Source organism: Hyla sarda, unplaced genomic scaffold, assembly GCF_029499605.1.
Source record: "Hyla sarda isolate aHylSar1 unplaced genomic scaffold, aHylSar1.hap1 scaffold_173, whole genome shotgun sequence".
NCBI classification, from domain to species: Eukaryota; Metazoa; Chordata; class Amphibia; order Anura; family Hylidae; genus Hyla; species Hyla sarda.
Window position 1 is genome coordinate 391,369 of NW_026608371.1, and position 27,678 is coordinate 419,046.

The window sequence follows — 27,678 nt, forward strand, 5'->3', positions numbered from 1 at the left end:
ATGGGCACTGGGGATGGATATAATATGGGCACTGGGGATGGATATAATATGGGCACTGGGGACGGATATAATATGGGCACTGGGGACGGATATAATATGGGCACTGGGGACGGATATAATATGGGCACTGGGGACGGATATAATATGGGCACTGGGGACGGATATAATATGGGCACTGGGGAGGGGTACAATATGGGCACTGGGGATGGATATAATATGGGCACGGTGGATGGATATAATATGGGCACTGGGGACGGATATAATATGGGCACTGGGGACGGATATAATATGGGCACTGGGGAGGGATATAATATGGGCACTGGGGACGGATATAATATGGGCACTGGGGACGGATATAATATGGGCACTGGGGACGGATATAATATGGGCACTGGGGAGGGGTACAATATGGGCACTGGGGATGGATATAATATGGGCACTGGGGGTGGATTTAATATGGGCATGGTAAGCCATGCTCCGATTTCTTTATGAATGACTTTTAACAGTTCCTCCCCTATGTGACTCGGTTTGCCAAGGCAAACCATGTGAAGAACAGCTTGACATCGTCGTGCCCTGTACACATGGTATGCTGAAGGGCCACTGAGACTTGTCTGGGCAGTGGACCATAGTTACAGCTCCACACGTCGGCGCTGCCATGCACTTTGGTACACACCTACAGGCTCAAGGACTGGCCCACCTTCCCTTCCACAAAACTGTGCAGGGCTGGTACTGACGACTTGGGACTCTCCACCTCGGCTCGGCACAAGCCATCAATTCTCTGAAAGCTGCAGAGTCCACCAGTTGGAAAGGGAGGGACTGCAACACCAGCAACTTAGACAGGAGCACATTCAGCTTCTGCGCCGTTGGATGAGTGGGAGCATGCTGTTGTCTCTTGGACATGGCTTCGCTGATGGATTGTTGGTGGAATGGCTGACTAAAAGCAGGAGGAGCAGGAGCATCTGGAACGACAGAAGGAGGGTATGACACACAGCTCCCTTCGGCTGAGGTGGTGGAGCCTTGGCTGGCTGAAATGGAGCGGATGGCCACTGGGTGATGCAGCAGGCTGGACCACTACATCAGAGCCACGGTTCTCCCAGGCCGCTTTATGGTGGCGAAGCATGTGTTGACGCAGGGCCGTGGTGCTGACATTGGGACTCTGGCTACGCTTCAACTTCTGCCGACATATCTTGCATGTGGCTATGTGAACCTCCTCCGGATGCCTGATGAAAACCTTCCACACTGCCGAGAAGCTGATTTTCCCACATACAGTCTGCACTAATTGACTGCTACTGGCGCCGTCTCCAGGAACCCCTGTTCCACTACCTACTGGAAAGGTAAGCTGCCGCTAAGGAGGTGGTCTCCCCTGGGCACGTTTGGCTCCAGAATTTACACTACTGCCACCACGCTGACTGCCAACCGTGCTAACACCTTGCTGGCTCAGCTGCTGCCTCAAGGGCAACCTGCAACCCTCTTCTCCTGATGATGATGAAGCCCCTTCTGCACCCGGCTCCCAATTGCAATCGGCTTCATCATCATCATCGAGTTGTGTCTGTACATCACTGATGTCCTCCTCAGGTTCCCCAACAGTGTCTGCTTCAGGACCCTGAACCCTGGCAACACCGCCTCCCGCGTCACTCTCCGCATCACTACTAGGCCGCCTAGCGGAGGAAACGGTGCATGTCTCCTCCCCTTCTTGGCTGTCCAGTAGCTGCTGACTGTCCTCTATTAGATCGTCCTTAGTAAATAGTGGAGCTGAACCCACAGCATAAGATACTTCTTTAGGAGAGGGAACAGCATAGGACAAAGGCAATGGGAGGACAGGGACTGCTCCCGGGCCATGCCAACTGAGGTTGTGTCTGAGGAACCCACCAACTGTTGACTGGGGGTGTCAGATGTCACTTGTGATGATGTGGATGAGCATGTTAACCAATTGTAATGGCAGATGGGTTACTGGTGGAGACACGACCGCTGGCTGATACCGGGAGCTCAGGCCTCTCGCTGCGACTCCTGCTGCCACTTGCCCCTAGTCTGCTGCCAACTCTGCCTGAAGGATTTAGGCCTCTGCCACTCCTCTGTGCACGTCCTGGCACTTCTCTGCCTGACGTACTTAGTGCGTTTATGTGGGGAGTACAATACGCTTCACTACGCTTAAAACAGTATTTGTCTACAACACCAGCCGGTGAGTACTTTGGACTTTCACAGTATGTAGGCCCTTGCGAGCTTAACAGGTGTCACGATGCCGGCTGGCAGGTAGTGGATCCTCTGTGCCAGAGAGGGATTGGCGTGGACCGTGCTAGTGGATCGGTTCTAAGTCACTACTGGTTTTCACCAGAGCCCGCCGCAAAGCGGGATGGTCTTGCTGCGGCGGTAGTGACCAGGTCGTATCCACTAGCAACGGCTCAACCTCTCTGACTGCTGAAGATAGGCGCGGTACAAGGGAGTAGACAGAAGCAAGGTCGGACGTAGCAGAAGGTCGGGGCAGGCAGCAAGGATCATAGTCGGGGGCAACGGCAGGAGGTCTGGAACACAGGCTAGGAACACACAAGGAAACGCTTTCACTGGCACAATGGCAACAAGATCCGGCGAGGGAGTGAAGGGGAAGTGAGGTATAAATAGGGAGTGCACAGGTGAACACACTAATTGGAACCACTGCGCCAATCAGCGGCGCAGTGGCCCTTTAAATCGCAGAGACCCGGCGCGCGCGCGCCCTAGGGAGCGGGGCCGCGCGCGCCGGGACAGGACAGACGGAGAGCGAGTCAGGTACGGGAGCCGGGATGCGCATCGCGAGCGGGCGCTACCCGCATCGCGAATCGCATCCCGGCTGGAGACGGTATCGCAGCGCACCGGGTCAGTGGAGCTGCCCGGAGCGCTGCGGTAGCGAGAGAGAAGCGAGCGCTCCGGGGAGGAGCGGGGACCCGGAGCGCTCGGCGTAACAGTACCCCCCCCCTTGGGTCTCCCCCTCTTCTTAGAGCCTGAGAACCTGAGGAGCAGACTTTTGTCTAGGATGTTGTCCTCAGGTTCCCAGGATCTCTCTTCAGGTCCACAGCCCTCCCAATCCACCAAAAAGAACCTTTTTCCTCTGACCGTCTTGGAGGCCAGTATCTCTTTCACTGAGAAGACGTCAGAAGAACCGGAGACAGGAGTGGGAGAAACTAATTTGGGAGAGAAACGGTTGATGATGAGTGGTTTAAGAAGAGAGACATGAAAGGCATTAGGAATACGGAGAGAAGGAGGAAGAAGAAGTTTGTAAGAGACAGGATTAATTTGGCACAAGACTTTGAAAGGACCAAGATAGCGTGGACCCAGTTTGTAACTGGGGACACGAAAGCGGACATATTTAGCGGAGAGCCATACCTTGTCTCCGGGAGCAAAAATGGGGGGAGCTCTTCTTTTCTTATCGGCAAACTTTTTCATGCGAGATGAAGCCTGTAAAAGAGAATCTTGGGTCTCTTTCCATATGGTGGAAAGATCACGAGTCACTTCATCTACAGCGGGCAAACCAGAGGGCAAGGGAGTAGGGAGGGGGGGAAGAGGGTGACGGCCGTACACCACGAAAAATGGGGATTTGGAGGAAGATTCAGAGACTCTAAAGTTATACGAGAATTCGGCCCATGGTAGAAGATCTGCCCAATCATCCTGGCGGGAGGAAACAAAATGTCGTAAATAATCACCCAAGACCTGGTTAATTCTTTCTACTTGTCCATTGGATTGAGGATGATATGCAGAAGAAAAGTTTAATTTAATCTTGAGTTGTTTACAGAGAGCCCTCCAGAATTTTGACATGAATTGGACGCCTCTATCCGAGACTATCTGTGTGGGCAACCCGTGAAGACGAAAAATGTGTACAAAAAATTGTTTAGCCAACTGAGGCGCTGAAGGAAGACCAGGAAGAGGGATGAAATGTGCCATCTTGGAGAATCGATCAACGACCACCCAAACAACAGTGTTGCCACGGGATGGGGGTAGGTCTGTAATAAAATCCATACCAATCAGAGACCAAGGCTGTTCGGGGACAGGCAGAGGATGAAGAAAACCAGCGGGCTTCTGGCGAGGAGTCTTATCCCGGGCACAGACAGTGCAGGCTCGCACAAAGTCCACGACATCCGTCTCCAGAGTCCGCCACCAATAGAAGCGAGAGATGAGTTGCACGGATTTCTTGATGCCCGCATGGCCTGCGAGATGGGAGGAGTGACCCCATTTGAGGATTCCGAGGCGTTGGCGTGGAGAGACGAAGGTCTTCCCTGGAGGAGTTTGCCTGATGGAGGCTGGAGAAGTGGAAATCAGGCAGTCAGGAGGAATGATGTGTTGCGGAGAGAGTTCAACTTCCGAGGCATCCGAGGAACGAGAGAGAGCATCGGCCCTAATGTTCTTATCGGCAGGCCGAAAGTGAATTTCAAAATTAAATCGGGCAAAGAACAGAGACCACCTGGCCTGGCGAGGATTCAGCCGTTGGGCAGACTGGAGATAGGAGAGGTTCTTGTGATCGGTGTAAATAATAACTGGAAATCTTGATCCCTCCAGCAGATGCCTCCATTCCTCAAGTGCTAATTTAATGGCTAGAAGCTCTCGATCCCCGATGGAGTAGTTCCTCTCCGCCGGAGAGAAGGTCCTAGAAAAAAAACCACAAGTAACAGCATGCCCGGAAGAATTTTTTTGTAGAAGGACCGCTCCAGCTCCTACAGAGGAGGCATCAACCTCCAATAGGAAGGGTTTAGATGGGTCAGGTCTGGAGAGCACGGGAGCCGAAGAAAAGGCAGACTTGAGCCGTTTAAAGGCGTCTTCCGCTTGAGGAGGCCAAGACTTGGGATTGGCATTTTTTTTGGTTAAAGCCACGATAGGGGCCACAACGGTAGAAAAATGTGGAATAAATTGCCTGTAATAATTGGCGAACCCCAAAAAACGTTGGATAGCACGGAGTCCGGAGGGGCGTGGCCAATCTAAGACGGCAGAGAGTTTGTCTGGATCCATTTGTAGTCCCTGGCCAGAGACCAAGTATCCTAGGAAAGGAAGAGATTGGCATTCAAACAGACATTTCTCTATCTTGGCATAAAGTTGATTGTCACGAAGTCTCTGAAGAACCATACGGACATGCTGGCGGTGTTCTTCTAGATTGGCAGAAAAAATCAGGATATCGTCCAGATATACAACAACACAGGAGTATAAGAGATCACGAAAAATTTCATTAACAAAGTCTTGGAAGACGGCAGGGGCGTTGCACAGGTCAAAGGGCATGACCAGATACTCAAAGTGTCCATCTCTAGTGTTAAATGCCGTTTTCCATTCATCCCCCTCTCTGATGCGGATGAGATTATAAGCACCTCTTAAGTCCAGTTTGGTAAAGATGTGGGCACCTTGGAGGCGATCAAAGAGTTCAGAGATGAGGGGTAGGGGGTAGCGGTTCTTTACCGTGATTTTATTAAGACCGCGGTAGTCAATGCAAGGACGTAGAGAGCCATCTTTTTTGGACACAAAGAAAAATCCGGCTCCGGCAGGAGAGGAGGATTTACGGATAAAGCCTTTTTTTTAATTTTCCTGGATGTACTCCGACATAGCAAGAGTCTCTGGGGCGGACAGAGGATAGATTCTGCCCCGGGGTGGAGTAGTGCCCGGGAGGAGGTCAATAGGACAATCATAAGGCCTGTGAGGAGGTAGAGTCTCAGCTTGTTTTTTGCAAAAAACATCCGCAAAGTCCATATAGGCCTTAGGGAGACCGGTTACAGGGGGAACCACAGAGTCACGGCAAGGGGTACTGGGAACCGGTTTTAGGCAGTCCTTGAAACAAGAGGGCCCCCAACTCTTGATCTCCCCAGTGGACCAATCCAGGGTTGGGGAATGGAGTTGAAGCCAGGGTAGTCCAAGGAGGATTTCGGAAGTGCAATTGGGGAGGACCAAAAATTCAATCTTCTCGTGATGAGGTCCGATGCACATTAGAAGGGGCTCCGTGCGGAAACGTATGGTACAGTCCAATCTTTCATTGTTTACACAATTGATGTAGAGGGGTCTGGCGAGACTGGTCACTGGGATGTTGAACCTGTTGACGAGAGAGGCCAAAATAAAATTTCCTGCAGATCCGGAATCCAAGAAGGCCATAGTAGAGAAGGAGAAGGCAGAGGCAGATATCCGCACAGGCACAGTAAGACGTGGAGAAGCAGAGTAGACATCAAGGACTGTCTCACCTTTGTGCGGAGTCAGCGTACGTCTTTCCAGGCGGGGAGGACGGATAGGACAATCCTTCAGGAAGTGTTCGGTACTGGCACAGTACAGGCAGAGATTCTCCATGCGGCGTCGTGTCCTCTCTTGAGGTGTCAGGCGAGACCGGTCGACCTGCATAGCCTCCACGGCGGGAGGCACAGGAACGGATTGCAGGGGACCAGAGGAGAGAGGAGCCGGGGAGAAAAAACGCCTTGTGCGAACAAAGTCCATATCCTGGCGGAGCTCCTGACGCCTTTCGGAAAAACGCATGTCAATGCGAGTGGCAAGATGGATGAGTTCATGTAGGTTAGCAGGGATTTCTCGTGCGGCCAGAACATCTTTAATGTTGCTGGATAGGCCTTTTTTAAAGGTCGCGCAGAGGGCCTCATTATTCCAGGATAATTCTGAAGCAAGAGTACGGAATTGTACGGCGTACTCGCCAACGGAAGAATTACCCTGGACCAGGTTCAACAGGGCAGTCTCAGCAGAAGAGGCTCGGGCAGGTTCCTCAAAGACACTTCGAATTTCCGAGAAGAAGGAGTGTATAGAGGCAGTGACGGGGTCATTGCGGTCCCAGAGCGGTGTGGCCCATGACAGAGCTTTTCCAGACAGAAGGCTGACTACGAAAGCCACCTTAGACCTTTCAGTAGGAAACTGGTCCGACATCATCTCCAAGTGCAGGGAACATTGGGAAAGAAAGCCACGGCAGAATTTAGAGTCCCCATCAAATTTATCCGGCAAGGATAGTCGTAGACCAGAAGCGGCCACTCGCTGCGGAGGAGGTGCAGGAGCTGGCGGAGGAGATGATTGCTGAAGCTGTGGTAGTAGCTGCTGTAGCATCACGGTCAGTTGAGACAGCTGTTGGCCTTGTTGCACTATCTGTTGTGACTGCTGGGCGACCACCGTGGTGAGGTCGGCGACAACTGGCAGAGGAACTTCAGCGGGATCCGTCGCCGGATCTACTGTCACGATGCCGGCTGGCAGGTAGTGGATCCTCTGTGCCAGAGAGGGATTGGCGTGGACCGTGCTAGTGGATCGGTTCTAAGTCACTACTGGTTTTCACCAGAGCCCGCCGCAAAGCGGGATGGTCTTGCTGCGGCGGTAGTGACCAGGTCGTATCCACTAGCAACGGCTCACCTCTCTGACTGCTGATGATAGGCGCGGTACAAGGGAGTAGACAGAAGCAAGGTCGGACGTAGCAGAAGGTCGGGGCAGGCAGCAAGGATCGTAGTCGGGGGCAACGGCAGGAGGTCTGGAACACAGGCTAGGAACACACAAGGAAACGCTTTCACTGGCACAATGGCAACAAGATCCGGCGAGGGAGTGAAGGGGAAGTGAGGTATAAATAGGGAGTGCACAGGTGAACACACTAATTGGAACCACTGCGCCAATCAGCGGCGCAGTGGCCCTTTAAATCGCAGAGACCCGGCGCGCGCGCCCTAGGGAGCGGGGCCGCGCGCGCCGGGACAGGACAGACGGAGAGCGAGTCAGGTACGGGAGTCGGGATGCGCATCGCGAGCGGGCGCTACCCGCATCGCGAATCGCATCCCGGCTGGAGGCGGTATCGCAGCGCACCGGGTCAGTGGAGCTGCCCGGAGCGCTGCGGTAGCGAGAGAGAAGCGAGCGCTCCGGGGAGGAGCGGGGACCCGGAGCGCTCGGCGTAACAACAGGTACTTAATCTGCACAAGAGTATGGGTGTGTGTCAGCACACAGGTACAAAATAATACACTTTTTAGATGTAGGTATGTGGTATGCACTTATGAGGGCAGAAAAATGTGCTGCTGTGCACAACACCAGCAGTACACACCAGTGCTGCAGCACACAGTCACTGTGTACTAAACTCTCAATCTCACTCCCTTCCCTATCAGTATTTCTAGGCAGGATTTGTGCTTGAGCTGAATCACTGTTCTGTGTAACACACTGCTCTCTGCTCCTCTCTGTAATAGAACGCTGTAGAAGGTGACTGGGAGGTAAATCGCTGCAGTAAGAATGCTTTTCTGTGAAATACACACTGCCCTCTTTTCCTCTCTCTCCCTGCAACAGAATGCTGACGTGACTAGTAGGTGAATCCCTGCTGGCAACACACAGCGCTGTCTGTCCCTATCTCTCTGCAGAGAAAGGCTGAAGTGACTGGCAGCAATATGGCTGCCGATTATATAGGGCTGTGACATCACAGGGGTGGCTGGCTTCTGATAGGCTGCATCCTGCATGTGATTCAGGGTCATCCCACTTACCCTTGTTAACGCCTTCCCAGGATTCCTTGCCCCATATCCTCACATGTGGATCCGCCATTTTAGATGCCCCGGAGCCTGGACCGCACTAAATGGAGTTTAATTAAGCAAATTTTTCCTGAAATTCGTTACAAATTCGGTTTTGACAGATTCGATTTGCTCATGCCTAATTATTACCCCTGGTATACTCTATTATTAATATCCTTGGTATACTTTATTATTATTACCCCTGGTATACTCTATTATTATTATCCCTGGTATACTCCATTATTATTCCTGGTATACTCCATTATTATTACCCCTGGTATACTCCATTATTATTATCCCTGGTATACTCCATTATTATTATTATCCCTGGTATACTCTATTATTAATATCCTTGGTATACTCTATTATTATTACCCCTGGTATACTCTATTATTATTATCCCTGGTATACTCCATTATTATTATCCCTAGTATACTCCATTATTATTATCCCTGGTATACTCCATTATTATTATCCCTGGTATACTCCATTATTATTATCCCCGGTATACTCCATTATTATTACCCCCGGTATACTCCATTATTATTATTATTCCTGGTATACTCTATTATTAATATCCTTGGTATACTCCATTATTATTATCCCCGGTATACTCCATTATTATTACCCCCGGTATACTCCATTATTATTATTATCCCTGGTATACTCTATTATTAATATCTGTCACGATGCCGGCTGGCAGGAGGTGGATCCTCTGTGCCAGAGAGGGATTGGCGTGGACCGTGCTAGTGGACCGGTTCTAAGTCACTACTGGTTTTCACCAGAGCCCGCCGCAAAGCGGGATGGTCTTGCTGCGGCGGTAGTGACCAGGTCGTATCCACTAGCAACGGCTCACCTCTCTGGCTGCTGAAGATAGGCGCGGTACAAGGGAGTAGACAGAAGCAAGGTCGGACGTAGCAGAAGGTCGGGGCAGGCAGCAAGGATCGTAGTCAGGGGCAACGGCAGGAGGTCTGGAACACAGGCTAGGAACACACAAGGAAACGCTTTCACTGGCACGATGGCAACAAGATCCGGCAAGGAAGTGCAAGGGAAGTGAGGTGATATAGGGAAGTGCACAGGTGATCAGACTAATTGGAACCACTGCGCCAATCAGCGGCGCAGTGGCCCTTTAAATCGCAAAGACCCGGCGCGCGCGCGCCCTAAGGAGCGGGGCCGCGCGCGCCGGGACAGGACCGACGGAGAGCGAGTCAGGTACGGCAGCCGGGGTGCGCATCGCGAGCGGGCGCTACCCGCATCGCGAATCGCACCCCGGCTGGAAGCAGTATCGCAGCGCCCCGGGTCAGTGGATCTGACCGGAGCGCTGCAGTGAGGAGAGTGTAGCGAGCGCTCCGGGGAGGAGCGGGGACCCGGAGCGCTCGGCGTAACAGTACCCCCCCCCCCTTGGGTCTCCCCCTCTTCTTAGAGCCTGAGAACCTGAGGAGCAGACTTTTGTCTAGGATATTGTCCTCAGGTTCCCAGGATCTCTCTTCTGGACCACAACCCTCCCAATCCACTAAAAAAAAGGTTTTCCCTCTGACCTTTTTTGATGCCAGAATCTCTTTGACGGAGAAGATGTCCGAGGAGCCGGAAACAGGAGTGGGAGGAACAGATTTGGGAGAGAAACGGTTGATGATGAGTGGTTTAAGAAGAGAAACGTGAAAGGCATTAGGAATACGAAGAGAAGGAGGAAGAAGAAGTTTGTAAGAGACAGGATTAATCTGGCACAAAATTTTGAAAGGACCAAGATAGCGTGGTCCCAACTTGTAGCTAGGGACACGGAAGCGGACATATTTAGCGGAGAGCCATACCTTGTCTCCAGGGGAAAAAATGGGAGGAGCTCTTCTTTTCTTATCCGCGAACTTCTTCATGCGTGATGAAGCCTGTAAGAGAGAATTTTGGGTCTCTCTCCATATGATGGAAAGGTCACGAGAAATTTCATCCACAGCGGGCAGACCAGAGGGCAAGGGGGTAGGGAGGGGGGGAAGAGGGTGACGGCCGTACACCACGAAAAATGGGGATTTGGAGGAAGATTCAGAGACTCTGAAGTTATACGAGAATTCGGCCCATGGAAGGAGATCTGCCCAGTCATCCTGGCGGGAGGAAACAAAATGTCGTAAATAATCACCCAAGACCTGGTTAATTCTCTCTACTTGTCCATTGGATTGGGGATGATATGCAGAAGAAAAATTTAATTTAATCTTGAGTTGTTTACAGAGAGCCCTCCAGAATTTAGACACGAATTGGACGCCTCTATCCGAGACGATCTGCGTAGGCAACCCGTGAAGACGAAAAATGTGTACAAAAAATTGTTTAGCCAACTGAGGCGCTGAAGGAAGACCAGGAAGAGGGATGAAATGTGCCATTTTGGAGAATCGATCAACGACCACCCAAATAACAGTGTTGCCACGGGAAGGGGGTAAATCATTAATAAAATCCATACCAATCAGAGACCAAGGCTGTTCGGGGACAGGCAGGGGATGAAGAAAACCAGCGGGCTTCTGGCGAGGAGTCTTATCCCGGGCACAGATAGTGCAGGCTCGCACAAAGTCCACAACATCCGTCTCCAGAGTCGGCCACCAATAGAAGCGGGAGATGAGTTGCACAGATTTCTTGATGCCCACATGACCTGCGAGATGGGAGGAGTGACCCCATTTGAGGATTCCGAGGCGTTGGCGTGGAGAAACAAAGGTCTTTCCTGGAGGAGTTTGCCTGATGGAGGCTGGAGAAGTGGAAATCAGGCAGTCAGGAGGAATGATGTGTTGCGGAGAGAGTTCAACTTCCGAAGCATCCGAGGAACGAGAGAGAGCATCGGCCCTAATGTTCTTATCGGCAGGCCGAAAGTGAATTTCAAAATTAAATCGGGCAAAGAACAGAGACCACCGGGCCTGGCGAGGATTCAGCCGTTGGGCAGACTGGAGGTAGGAGAGGTTCTTGTGATCGGTGTAAATAATAACTGGAAATCTTGATCCCTCCAGCAGATGCCTCCATTCCTCAAGTGCTAATTTGATGGCTAGAAGCTCTCGATCCCCGATGGAGTAGTTCCTCTCCGCCGGAGAGAAGGTCCTAGAAAAAAAACCACAAGTGACAGCATGCCCGGAAGAATTTTTTTGTAGAAGAACAGCTCCAGCTCCCACTGAGGAGGCATCAACCTCCAATAGGAAGGGTTTGGAAGGGTCAGGTCTGGAGAGCACGGGAGCCGAAGAAAAGGCAGACTTGAGCCGTTTAAAGGCGTCTTCCGCTTGAGGAGGCCAAGACTTGGGATCGGCATTTTTTTTGGTTAAAGCCACGATAGGGGCCACAACGGTAGAAAAATGTGGAATAAATTGCCTGTAATAATTGGCGAACCCCAAAAAGCGTTGGATAGCACGGAGTCCGGAGGGGCGTGGCCAATCTAAGACGGCAGAGAGTTTGTCTGGATCCATTTGTAGTCCCTGGCCAGAGACCAAGTATCCTAGAAAAGGAAGAGATTGGCATTCAAACAGACATTTCTCAATTTTGGCATAGAGTTGATTGTCACGAAGTCTCTGAAGAACCATACGGACATGCTGGCGGTGTTCTTCTAGATTGGCAGAAAAAATCAGGATATCGTCCAGATATACAACAACACAGGAGTATAAAAGATCACGAAAAATTTCATTAACAAAGTCTTGGAAGACGGCAGGGGCGTTGCACAGGCCAAAGGGCATGACCAGATACTCAAAGTGTCCATCTCTGGTGTTAAATGCCGTTTTCCATTCATCCCCCTCTCTGATGCGGATGAGATTATAAGCACCTCTTAAGTCCAGTTTAGTAAAGATGTGGGCACCTTGGAGGCGATCAAAGAGTTCAGAGATGAGGGGTAGGGGGTAGCGGTTCTTAACCGTGATTTTATTAAGACCGCGGTAGTCAATGCAAGGACGTAGGGAGCCATCTTTTTTGGACACAAAGAAAAATCCGGCTCCGGCAGGAGAGGAGGATTTACGGATAAAGCCCTTTTTCAAATTTTCCTGGACGTATTCAGACATGGCAAGAGTCTCTGGGGCGGACAGAGGATAAATTCTGCCCCGGGGTGGAGTAGTGCCCGGGAGGAGGTCGATAGGACAATCATAAGGCCTGTGAGGAGGTAGAGTCTCGGCTTGTTTTTTGCAAAAAACATCCGCAAAGTCCATATAGGCCTTAGGGAGACCGGTTACTGGAGGAACCACAGAGTCACGGCAAGGGTTACTGGGAACCGGTTTTAGACAGTCCTTGGAACAAGAGGGCCCCCAACTCTTGATCTCCCCAGTGGACCAATCCAGGGTTGGGGAATGAAGTTGAAGCCAGGGAAGTCCAAGGAGAATTTCAGAAGTGCAATTGGGGAGGACCAAAAGTTCAATCCTCTCGTGATGAGATCCGATGCTCATTAGAAGGGGCTCCGTGCGGAAACGTATGGTACAGTCCAATCTTTCATTGTTTACACAATTGATGTAAAGGGGTCTGGCGAGACTGGTCACTGGGATGTTGAACTTGTTGACGAGAGAGGCCAAAATAAAATTTCCTGCAGATCCAGAGTCCAAGAAGGCCACGGTAGAGAAGGAGAAGGCAGAGGCAGACATCCGCACAGGCACAGTAAGACGTGGAGAAGCAGAGTAGACATCAAGGACTGTCTCACCTTTGTGCGGAGTCAGCGAACGTCTTTCCAGGCGGGGAGGACGGATAGGACAATCCCTCAGGAAGTGTTCGGTACTAGCACAGTACAGGCAGAGGTTCTCCATGCGGCGTCGTGTCCTCTCTTGAGGAGTCAGGCGAGACGGGTCGACCTGCATAGCCTCCACGGCGGGAGGCACAGGAACGGATTGCAGGGGACCAGAGGAGAGAGGAGCCGAGGAGAAGAAACGCCTCGTGCGAACAGAGTCCATATCTTGGCGGAGCTCCTGACGCCTTTCGGAAAAACGCATGTCAATGCGAGTGGCTAGGTGAATGAGTTCATGTAGATTAGCAGGGATTTCTCGTGCGGCCAGAACATCTTTAATGTTGCTGGATAGGCCTTTTTTAAAGGTCGCGCAGAGGGCCTCATTATTCCAGGATAATTCTGAAGCAAGAGTACGGAATTGTACGGCATACTCGCCAACGGAAGAATTACCCTGGACCAGGTTCAACAGGGCAGTCTCAGCAGAAGAGGCTCGGGCAGGTTCCTCAAAGACACTTCGGATTTCCGAGAAGAAGGAGTGTACAGAGGCAGTGACGGGGTCATTGCGGTCCCAGAGCGGTGTGGCCCAAGACAGGGCTTTTCCAGACAGAAGGCTGACTACGAAAGCCACCTTAGACCTTTCAGTGGGAAACTGGTCCGACATCATCTCCAGATGCAGGGAACATTGGGAAAGAAAGCCACGGCAAAACTTAGAGTCCCCATCAAATTTATCCGGCAAGGATAGGCGTAGACCAGGAGCGGCCACTCGCTGCGGAGGAGGTGCAGGAGCTGGCGGAGGAGATGATTGCTGAAGCTGTGGTAGTAACTGCTGTAGCATAACGGTCAGTTGAGACAGCTGTTGGCCTTGTTGCGCTATCTGTTGTGACTGCTGGGCGACCACCGTGGTGAGGTCAGCGACAACTGGCAGAGGAACTTCAGCGGGATCCATGGCCGGATCTACTGTCACGATGCCGGCTGGCAGGAGGTGGATCCTCTGTGCCAGAGAGGGATGGCGAGGACCGTGCTAGTGGACCGGTTCTAAGTCACTACTGGTTTTCACCAGAGCCCGCCGCAAAGCGGGATGGTCTTGCTGCGGCGGTAGTGACCAGGTCGTATCCACTAGCAACGGCTCAACCTCTCTGACTGCTGAAGATAGGCGCGGTACAAGGGAGTAGACAGAAGCAAGGTCGGACGTAGCAGAAGGTCGGGGCAGGCAGCAAGGATCGTAGTCAGGGGCAACGGCAGGAGGTCTGGAACACAGGCTAGGAACACACAAGGAAACGCTTTCACTGGCACGATGGCAACAAGATCCGGCAAGGAAGTGCAAGGGAAGTGAGGTGATATAGGGAAGTGCACAGGTGATCAGACTAATTGGAACCACTGCGCCAATCAGCGGCGCAGTGGCCCTTTAAATCGCAAAGACCCGGCGCGCGCGCGCCCTAAGGAGCGGGGCCGCGCGCGCCGGGACAGGACCGACGGAGAGCGAGTCAGGTACGGGAGCCGGGGTGCGCATCGCGAGCGGGCGCTACCCGCATCGCGAATCGCACCCCGGCTGGAAGCAGTATCGCAGCGCCCCGGGTCAGTGGATCTGACCGGAGCGCTGCAGTGAGGAGAGTGTAGCGAGCGCTCCGGGGAGGAGCGGGGACCCGGAGCGCTCGGCGTAACAATATCCTTGGTATACTTTATTATTATTACCCCTGGTATACTCTATTATTATTATCCCTGGTATACTCCATTATTATTATCCCTAGTATACTCCATTATTATTATCCCTGGTATACTCCATTATTATTATCCCTTGTATACTCCATTATTATCATCCCTGGTATACTCCATTATTATTATCCCTAGTATACTCCATTATTATTATCCCTTGTATACTCCATTATTATTACCCCTGGTATACTCCATTATTATTACCCCTGGTATGCTCCATTATTATTATCCCTGGTATACTCCATTATTATTACCCCTGGTATACTCCATTATTATTATCCCTGGTATACTCCATTATTATTACCCCTGGTATACTCCATTATTATTATCCCTGGTATGCTCCATTATTATTATCCCTGCTATACTCCATTATTATTACCCCTGGTATACTCCATTATTATTATCCCTGGTATACTCCATTATTATTACCCCTGGTATACTCCATTATTATTACCCCCGGTATACTCCATTATTATTACCGCCGGTATACTCCATTATTATTATCCCTGGTATACTCCATTATTATTACCCCTGGTATACTCCATTATTATTATTATCCCTGGTATACTCCATTATTATTACCCCCGGTATACTACATAATTATTATCCCTGGTATACTCCATTATTATTATTATCCCTGGTATACTCCATTATTATTATCCCTGGTATACTCCATTATTATTATCCCTGGTATGCTCCATTATTATTATACCTGGTATGCTCCATTATTATTATCCCTGGTATACTCCATTATTATTATCCCTGGTATGCTCCATTATTATTATCCCTGGTATGCTCCATTATTATTATCCTTGGTATACTCCATTATTATTATCCCTGGTATGCTCCATTATTATTACCCCTGGTATACTCCATTATTATTATTATCCCTGGTATACTCCATTATTATTATCCCTGGTATACTCCATTATTATTACCCCTGGTATACTCCATTATTATTACCCCTGGTATACTCCATTATTATTATTATCCCTGGTATACTCCATTATTATTACCCCTGGTATACTCCATTATTATTACCCCTGGTATACTCCATTATTATTATCCCTGGTATGCTCCATTATTATTACCCCTGGTATACTCCATTATTATTATTATCCCTGGTATACTCCATTATTATTATCCCTGGTATACTCCATTATTATTACCCCTGGTATACTCCATTATTATTACCCCTGGTATACTCCATTATTATTACCCCTGATATACTCCATTATTATTATCCATGGTATACTCCATTATTATTACCCCTGGTATACTCCATTATTATTATCCCTGGTATACTCCATTATTATTACCCCTGGTATACTCCATTATTATTACCCCCGGTATACTCCATTATTATTACCGCCGGTATACTCCATTATTATTATCCCTGGTATACTCCATTATTATTACCCCTGGTATACTCCATTATTATTATTATCCCTGGTATACTCCATTATTATTACCCCCGGTATACTACATAATTATTATCCCTGGTATACTCCATTATTATTATTATCCCTGGTATACTCCATTATTATTACCCCTGGTATGCTCCATTATTATTATCCCTGGTATGCTCCATTATTATTATCCCTGGTATACTCCATTATTATTATCCCTGGTATGCTCCATTATTATTACCCCTGGTATACTCCATTATTATTATTATCCCTGGTATACTCCATTATTATTATCCCTGGTATACTCCATTATTATTACCCCTGGTATACTCCATTATTATTACCCCTGGTATACTCCATTATTATTACCCCTGGTATACTCCATTATTATTATTATCCCTGGTATACTCCATTATTATTACCCCTGGTATACTCCATTATTATTACCCCTGGTATACTCCATTATTATTATCCCTGGTATGCTCCATTATTATTACCCCTGGTATACTCCATTATTATTATCCCTGGTATACTCTATTATTATTATCCCTGGTATACTCCATTATTATTACCCCTGGTATACTCCATTATTATTATCCCTGGTATACTCCATTATTATTATCCCTGGTATACTCTATTATTATTATCCCTGGTATACTCCATTATTATTATCCCTGGTATACTCCATTATTATTACCCCTGGTATACTCCATTATTATTACCCCTGGTATACTCTATTATTATTATCACTGGTATGCTCCATTATTATTACCCCTGGTATGCTCCATTATTATTACCTCTGCTATACTCCATTATTATTATTATCCCTGGTATACTCCATTATTATTATCCCTGGTATACTCTATTATTATTATCCCTGGTATACTCCATTATTATTATCCCTGGTATACTCCATTATTATTATCCCTGGTATAGTCCATTATTATTATTATCCCTGGTATACTCCATTATTATTATCCCTGGTATACTCCATTATTATTATCCCTGGTATACTCCATTATTATTATCCCTGGTATACTCCATTATTATTACCCCTGGTATACTCCATTATTATTATCCCTGGTATACTCCATTATTATTACCCCTGGTATACTCCATTATTATTACCCCAGGTATACTCCATAATTATTATCCCCGATATACTCCATTATTATTACCCCTGCTATACTCCATTATTATTATCCCTGGGATGCTCCATTATTATTATCCCCGGTATACTCCATTATTATTACCCCTGGTATACTCCATTATTATTACCCCTGGTATACTCCATTATTATTATCCCTGGTATGCTCCATTATTATTATCCCTGTTATACTCCATTATTATTATCCCTGGTATACTCCATTATTATTATCCCTGGTATACTCCATTATTATTACCCCTGGTATAATCCATTATTATTACCCCTGGTATACTCCATTATTATTATCCCTGGTATACTCCATTATTATTATCCCTGGTATGCTCCATTATTATTATCCCTGGTATACTCCATTATTTTTATCCCTGGTATACTCCATTTTTATTACCCCTGGTATACTCCATTATTATTATCCCTGGTATGCTCCATTATTATTATCCCTGCTATACTCCATTATTATTACCCCTGGTATACTCCATTATTATTATCCCTGGTATACTCCATTATTATTACCCCTGGTATACTCCATTATTATTATCCCTGCTATACTCCATTATTATTACCGCCGGTATACTCCATTATTATTATCCCTGGTATACTCCATTATTATTACCCCTGGTATACTCCATTATTATTATTATCCCTGGTATACTCCATTATTATTACCCCCGGTATACTACATAATTATTATCCCTGGTATACTCCATTATTATTATTATCCCTGGTATACTCCATTATTATTATCCCTGGTATACTCCATTATTATTATCCCTGGTATACTCCATTATTATTATCCCTGGTATGCTCCATTATTATTACCCCTGGTATACTCCATTATTATTATTATCCCTGGTATACTCCATTATTATTATCCCTGGTATACTCCATTATTATTACCCCTGGTATACTCCATTATTATTACCCCTGGTATACTCCATTATTATTACCCCTGGTATACTCCATTATTATTATTATCCCTGATATACTCCATTATTATTACCCCTGGTATACTCCATTATTATTACCCCTGGTATACTCCATTATTATTATCCCTGGTATGCTCCATTATTATTACCCCTGGTATACTCCATTATTATTATCCCTGGTATACTCCATTATTATTACCCCTGGTATACTCCATTATTATTATCCCTGGTATACTCTATTATTATTATTATCCCTGGTATACTCCATTATTATTACCCCTGGTATACTCCATTATTATTCTCCCTGGTATGCTCCATTATTATTACCCCTGGTATACTCCATTATTATTATTATCCCTGGTATACTCCATTATTATTATCACTGGTATGCTCCATTATTATTACCCCTGGTATGCTCCATTATTATTACCCCTGCTATACTCCATTATTATTATTATCCCTGGTATACTCCATTATTATTATCCCTGGTATACTCTATTATTATTATCCCTGGTATACTCTATTATTATTATCCCTGGTATACTCCATTATTATTATCCCTGGTATACTCCATTATTATTACCCCTGGTATACTCCATTATTATTACCCCCGGTATACTCCATTATTATTACCCCCGGTATACTCCATTATTATTATCCCTGGTATACTCCATTATTATTACCCCTGGTATACTCCATTATTATTATTATCCCTGGTATACTCCATTATTATTACCCCCGGTATACTCCATAATTATTATCCCTGGTATACTCCATTATTATTATTATCCCTGGTATACTCCATTATTATTATCCCTGGTATACTCCATTATTATTATCCCTGGTATGCTCCATTATTATTATCCCTGGTATGCTCCATTATTATTATCCCTAGTATACTCCATTATTATTATCCCTAGTATACTCCATTATTATTATCCGTTGTATACTCCATTATTATTACCCCTGGTATACTCCATTATTATTACCCCTGGTATGCTCCATTATTATTATCCCTGGTATACTCCATTATTATCACCCCTGGTATACTCCATTATTATTATCCCTGGTATGCTCCATTATTATTACCCCTGGTATACTCCATTATTATTATCCCTGGTATACTCCATTATTATTACCCCTGGTATACTCCATTATTATTACCCCCGGTATACTCCATTATTATTACCGCCGGTATACTCCATTATTATTATCCCTGGTATACTCCATTATTATTACCGCCGGTATACTCCATTATTATTATTATCCCTGGTATACTCCATTATTATTATTATCCCTGGTATACTCCATTATTATTACCCCCGGTATACTCCATTATTATTACCGCCGGTATACTCCATTATTATTATCCCTGGTATACTCCATTATTATTACCGCCGGTATACTCCATTATTATTATCCCTGGTATACTCCATTATTATTACCCCCGGTATACTCCATAATTATTATCCCTGGTATACTTCATTATTATTATTATCCCTGGTATACTCCATTATTATTATCCCTGGTATACTCCATTATTATTATCCCTTTTATACTCCATTTTTATTACCCCTGGTATACTCCATTATTATTACCCCTGGTATGCTCCATTATTATTATCCCTGGTATACTCCATTATTATTACCCCTGGTATACTCCATTATTATTACCCCTGGTATACTCCATTATTATTATCCCTGGTATGCTCCATTATTATTACCCCTGCTATACTTCATTATTATTACCCCTGGTATACTCCATTATTGTTACCCCTGGTATACTCCATTATTATTACCCCTGATATACTCCATTATTATTATCCATGGTATACTCCATTATTATTACCCCTGGTATGCTCCATTATTATTACCCCTGGTATACTCCATTATAATTATTATCACTGGTATACTCCATTATTATCATCCCTGGTATACTCCATTATTATTATCCCTGGTATACTCCATTATTTTTATCCCTGGTATACTCCATTATTATTACCCCTGGTATACTCCATTATTATCATCCCTGGTATACTCCATTATTATTATCCCTGGTATACTCCATTATTTTTATCCCTGGTATACTCCATTATTATTACCCCTGGTATACTCCATTATTATTATCCCTGGTATACTCCATTATTATTATCCCTGGGATGCTCCATTATTATTATCCTTGGTATGCTCCATTATTATTACCCCTGGTATACTCCATTATTATTATCCCTAGTATACTCCATTATTATTATCCCTGGTATACTCCATTATTATTATCCCTGGTATACTCCATTATTATTACCCCTGGTATGCTCCATTATTATTATCCCTGGAATACTCCATTATTATTATCCCTGGAATACTCCATTATTATTATTATCCCTGGTATACTCCATTATTATTATCCCTGGTATGCTCCATTATTATTATCCCTGGTATACTCCATTATTATTATTATCCCTGGTATACTCCATTATTATTACCCCTGGTATGCTCCATTATTATTATCCCTGGTATACTCCATTATTATTATCCGTGGTATACTCCATTATTATTATTATCCCTGCTATACTCCATTATTATTACCGCTGGTATACTCCATTATTATTATCCCTGGTATACTCCATTATTATTATCCCTAGTATACTCCATTATTATTATCCCTTTTATACTCCATTATTATTACCCCTGGTATACTCCATTATTATTACCCCTGGTATGCTCCATTATTATTATCCCTGGTATACTCCATTATTATTACCCCTGGTATACTCCATTATTATTACCCCTGGTATACTCCATTATTATTACCCCTGGTATACTCCATTATTATTATCCCTGGTATGCTCCATTATTATTACCCCTGCTATACTTCATTATTATTACCCCTGGTATACTCCATTATTATTACCCCTGGTATACTCCATTATTATTACCCCTGATATACTCCATTATTATTATCCATGGTATACTCCATTATTATTATCCCTGGGATGCTCCATTATTGTTATCCCTGGTATACTCCATTATTATTATTATCACTGGTATACTCCATTATTATCATCCCTGGTATACTCCATTATTATTACCCCTGGTATGCTCCATTATTATTACCCCTGGTATGCTCCATTATTATTACCCCTGGTATACTCCATTATTATTATTATTATCACTGGTATACTCCATTATTATCATCCCTGGTATGCTCCATTATTATTACCCCTGATATACTCCATTATTATTATCCATGGTATACTCCATTATTATTATCCCTGGGATGCTCCATTATTGTTATCCCTGGTATACTCCATTATTATTATTATCACTGGTATACTCCATTATTATCATCCCTGGTATACTCCATTATTATTACCCCTGATATGCTCCATTATTATTACCCCTGGTATGCTCCATTATTATTATCCCTGGTATACTCTATTATTTTAATCCCTGGTATACTCCATTATTATTACCCCTGGTATACTCCATTATTATTATCCCTGGTATACTCAATTATTATTATCCCTGGGATGCTCCATTATTATTATCCCTGGTATACTCCATTATTATTATCCTTGGTATGCTCCATTATTATTACCCCTGGTATACTCCATTATTATTATCCCTAGTATACTCCATTATTATTATCCCTGGTATACTCCATTATTATTATCTCTGGTATACTCCATTATTATTACCCCTGCTATACTCCATTATTATTATCCCTGGTATGCTCCATTATTATTACCCCTGCTATACTCCATTATTATTATCCCTGGTATGCTCCATTATTATTACCCCTGCTATACTCCATTATTATTACCCCTGGTATACTCCATTATTATTACCCCTGGTATAATCCATTATTATTACCCCTGGCATATTCCATTATTATTATCCCTGGTATACTCCATTATTATTATCCTTGGTATGCTTTGACCATTATTCTGGCCGTAATATGTAATATAAATACATATGTGTGTGTGTGTGTGTGTGTGTATATATATACTAAGCTTGGTTCTGGTACTGTATATATCTACTGAGCTTGTTTCTGGCGTATATATATGTACGGAGCTTGGTTCTAATACTGTATATATATATATATATGTATTGAGTTTGGTTCTAATACTGTATATATCTATGTATATATATACTGAGCTTGGTTCTAATACTATATATATATTGAGCTTGGTTCTAATACTGTATATATGTACTGAGCTTTGTTCTAATGCTGTATATATGTGCTAAACTTGGCTCTGGTGCTGTATATATGTACTGAACTTGGTTCTGGTTTTGTATATATGTACTAAGCTTGGTTCTGGTGCTGTATATATGTACTGAGTTGGTTCTGGTTTTATATATATATATATATATATATATATATGTACTAAGCTTGGTTCTGGTGATATTTATATATATGTACTGAGTTGGTTCTGGTTTTAAATAAATGTACTAAGCTTGGTTCTGGTGCTGTATTTATGTACTGAGCTTGGTTCTTGCTTTGTATATATGTACTGAGCTTTTTTCTAATACTGTATATATGTACGGAGCTTGGTTCTGGTGCTGTTTATTTACTGACCTTGGTTCTAATACTGAATATATGTACTGAGCTTGGTTCTGCTGCTGTATACTCCTTTTGCAGGATAATGCTTAGCCTCATGTGGCGAGTGTGCAGGCCGATCCTGGGTGACAAAGATTTTAACACCATTAACTGACCCTTGCATTGCCTAGAATTAAAATTCAGCTGAGAACATCTGGGACATTTTGCTGCCAAGTAGTGCTACAAACTTTCAAAGAGCTCACTGATGTGGTACTCCAGGTTTGGGTGGAGATCCCCTTGACTCCTCTGTTGTCTCATCAGGAGTATGCCCAGATGTTTTCGGGAGTGTATACAGACACATCGGGGCCATATACATAACTGAGCCACATGAAGAGTTTTTGTGATGAAATTCACACACATTGTCCCTTTTGGATAGGGGATAAGATGTCTAGGGGTGGAGTACCCCTTTAAGAAGAATCTGAGCCAAGGACCCACACAAATGTGGAAGTAAGAAAAACACCGGGAAGTAGCGACAGATATTGTGCAAACAGGACTGCTCCATCTGAAAACCCAGGAGACGTTCTGTAGATACTTGTGACCTCATCTGTACAGTGTGACCAGGGACCCTTATGGGCCCTAACTCCATATACCCTGGGATCAGCTCCTCTCCTCTATCATCTGGAGGCTTTTGGGCTCTTGGTGTCTCAGATATTTTTCGGTCACTTTTTGGAGGGGTCTTTTACCTTCTCCTTATATTTCAGAGGTCCAGGCTGAGGACCCGGGACTACACTACTACTACACTACTCCTTCATCTATGGGGCCCTCTGGGGCCTGTGAGAGCCTCCTGCCAACCTTTCCTTCTGTAGACTGGTAAAAGTATTCGGGTCCAGGACACGTCACAGAATTCTGCTGGACCCCTACTCCCACATGTCATGATCCTAGGGGTTCACCTACTTTTACCCCTTATGCCTCTGATGGTTTACTCCATAGTGAATGTGTAGAACCTGTGATGACTCGCTCTTGCAGATAGGTGCGGTTGTAGTATAGAGGCATGAAAACAGGACTTTTCAAGTAAAAGTTCAGTGTTTTATTCACACTTGGCACACAGCAAACAGTCTTTAAATTCAGAACCAAGGAAAACGTAACCAAAGTCCACCTGTATTCCTTAGGTGTTTGTTCACACCTGAGTCCATGCCACCATGCGGCATCAAGCAAGTCTTTTCCAGGCCTCCAGGCAGTCTGCTGACCAGCTTCCAAACTCTCAGGGAAGAATTCCACATACAGCTCTCTCTGGCAGTGTGAACTGCAACTAGCAAATCCCCCTCAGCTGGTGGAGCAGGCTGCCTTTAAGGCCAACAAAAGGCGGCCTAGATTGTGGGGAATAATCCCCACCCTACACTTGACCATTCCCAGTAAGAGCCGTCCCGGATTGGCCTTCCAGCCATACTACGGCCACAGTGTCAGTCTGCATCGCTGCACAGACACTGGACAATTATCGTCTCTGACTTCACCTAGGCCAGGAGCCTTGGTGACACATACCGACCATCAACCACCATGCCTTTCCCCTTCTGACATACCCCCCCCCCCTTTGTTCAAGCCTGAGGGGGGTGAATACTTGTGCAACAGTGGACAGTGGACGCTCTGTGTTCAACCTTGAACTTGAAATTCTGTAATGACAGAAACCACCTGGTGACCCTGGCATTTTTGTCCTTGGCTTGGCACATTCACTTAAGGGGGGAATGATCCGAAACTTCCTGCACAACAGATAATAGCGGAGAAACTCAATTGCCAACTTGGCCTGGCGCTCTCTATCCACTATACTATACCTGGTCTCTTCCGGGGTCAGTTTGCGGCTGAGAAAGACAACGGGATGCTCTTCCCCGTTGACTTCCTGGGAGAGTACAGCACCGAGACCTACCTCAGAGGCATCGGTCTGTACCACAAATTCCCTTTTGAAGTCAGGTGTCACCAACACCCGAGACCCACATAGGGCCGACTTCAAAGCAAAAAACGCCTGCTCTGCCTGTTCGTTCCAACGCACCATTACGGACTTGCATCCCTTCAGGAGGTCTGTTAACCTCTTAAGGACTTAGGGCGTACCTGTACGCCCTAAGCCCGTTCCCGGTGTGAAAAACGGGGTCACAGCGTGGCATCACACCGGGTCGGTCCCGGCTGCTAACGATAGCCAGGACCCTGGGCTAACAGCTTGCGGCACCAATCGTCGTGCAGCGCGCTGTTTACTCTTCAGACGCGGCGATCAAAGTTGACCGCCGTGTCTGAAAACGAAAGTAAACGGTTCCCGGCAGCTCAGTCGGGCTGATCGGGACATCGTGATAAAATCGCGATGTTCCGATCAGCTGGGACGCAGGTGGAGGTCTCATTACCTCTCTCCGCAGCGTCCGATCGGGGATTGATTGCTCCAAACCTGAGCTACAGGCTTGAGCAATCGAGACCCTATCTGACTGATCCCTGCAAAACTATGGCTTTGCAGGTATCAGCATAGGAAATCAGTGTGTGCAGTGTTATAGGTCCCTATGGGAGCTATAGCACTGCAAAAAAAAAGTGGAAAAAAAAAGTTAAAGGTCATTTAACCCCTTCCCTATTAAAAGTTTTAATCACCCCCCTTTTCCCATAAAAAAAAACTGTGTAAATAAAAATAAACATATGTGGTATCGGCGCGTGCGAAAATGTCCGAACTATAAAAATATATCGTTAATTAAATTGCACGGTGAATGGCGTGTGCGCAAAAAAATTCCAAAGTCCAAAATAGCGTATTTTTGGTCCCTTTTTAACCCCAAAAAAACCCTATGGCACATTTTTGGGGTTAGCAGTTAACGCGGCCTTCCTAAGGGAGTCTACCACTGCCTGTACTTTAAGAAGGTGACTTTCCCAGTCTGCACTGTGGATGATGATATCGTCCAAATAAGCTGAGGCATACCGACGTTGTGGCCGGAGTACAATATCCATTAGCCTTTGAAATGTAGCAGGAGCGCCAGGTAAACCAAAGGGTAACACCTTGTACTGGAATAAATCTTCTGGGGTGACAAAGGCTGTTTTCTCTTTGGCAGCCTCAGTCAAGGGCACCTGCCAGTACACTTTTGTGAGGTCCAAAACAGAAAAATACCGAGCCTGTCCTAGCTTCTCAATAAGCTCATCAACTCGGGGCATGGTTTATGCATCAAACTTGGAAACCTCATTAAGTTTTGTGGAAATCGTTACAGAACCGCAACGTTCCGTCTGGTTGCGGTATTAAAACTATCGGACTGGCCCACTCACTTTTTCGATTCTTCGATGACATCCAATTTTAACATTTGTTGCGCTTTTTCAGAGATGGCTTGTCGCAGCGACTCAGGTACCTGGTTTGGTTTCAACCGTATTTTCACCTGGGGTTCAGTGATAATGTCATGGCGGATGACAGGAGTACGTCCAGGAAGGTCTGAGATAGTGTTGAGCGGCATAGGCCATATTCGAATTCGCGAATATTCGCGAATATATGGACGAATATTCGTCATATATTCGCGAATATTCGCATATTCGTTATATTCTAGTTTTATTTTCGCATATGCGAAAATTCGTGTATGCGAAAATTAACATATGTGAATATTAGCATATACAAAATTAGCATATGCGAAAATTCGCATATGCAAAAATGCGCATATGCTAATTTTCGCATATGCGAATTTTCGCACGCCAGTCTCACACAGTAGTATTACAGCCTTCTTTACACCACACAAGCTGGAAGCAGAGAGGGATGATCACTGTGATGTGTACTGTGAAGAAAAAAAAACAAAACAAAAAAAAGAATATTCGTAATTACGAATATATAGCGCTATATTCGCGAAATTCGCGAATTCGCGAATATGCGATATTCGCGAATAATATTCGAATTGCGAATATTCGTGAGCAACACTAGTCTGAGAACAAATTCGTGTTCCTACTGACGAACTCCCTGGCCTCCTGAGTCTGTGCAGAGGAAAGGCTGTCAGCAATCTTTAATGTGGAAACCGCTTTCTTCGTACCAGACTGAGGGACGGGAAACTCCACCCCTATCAAACCTGGCTGAGGGCTTCACCCCTAACATACCTGGCCGGGGGCTCCACCCCTAACAAACCTTGCCGGGGGCTGTCATCCACACTGGTCTTCCTATCTCTCCAAGCTTTCAGCAGATTTACATGGTACACTTGCTTTGGCTTCCTCCGCCCGGGCTGGTGTACCCTGTACGTCACCCCCCTACCTTTTCGGTCAGTTCGTAGGGACCCTGCCACCTAGCCAGAAATTTACTGTCAACCGTGGGTACCAGAACCCGATCTCCCGGGTTAAAATTCCGAACCCGAGCCTGGCGATTATAGACTCTGCCCTGAGCCCGCTGAGCTGCCTCCATATGTTCCCTGACCAAGGGCAACACTGTTTCCATCCATTCCTGCAACTGTGTGACATACTCAACTACACTTCTGTGCGGCGTGGGCTGTTGTTCCAACGCCTCTTTAGCTATGTCTAACAGACCATGTGGATGTCTGTCGTACAGCAGGTCAAAGGGTGAGAACGCAGTAGAAGCCTGGGGCACTTCTCACACTGCGAACATGAGAGAGGGCAGCAAAAGATCCCAATTCTTCCCATCTCTAGCCACCACCCGCTTTAACTTATTTTTAATGTTTGGTTAAACCTTTCTACCAGGCCGTCCATCTGTGGGTGGTACACGGAGGTCCATAGCTGTTTCATTACCTTTGACATAAACGGGGTGCCCTGGTCAGTCAACACCTCTTTGGGTAAACCCACTCGGGAAAACATCTCCATTAGCTCCTTAACTATCAGTTTGACCGAGTAA

General features: G+C 45.8%; 1 protein-coding gene across 1 annotated transcript; it reads left to right on the forward strand.

Annotated features, from left to right (window-relative positions):
* LOC130312789 (keratin-associated protein 6-2-like) lies at nt 1–27,678 on the forward strand. Its single transcript, XM_056552605.1, has 2 exons — nt 1–401; nt 27,528–27,678. Exons 1-2 carry the CDS (start codon nt 1–3, stop codon nt 27,676–27,678), a joined length of 552 nt encoding a protein of 183 aa, XP_056408580.1.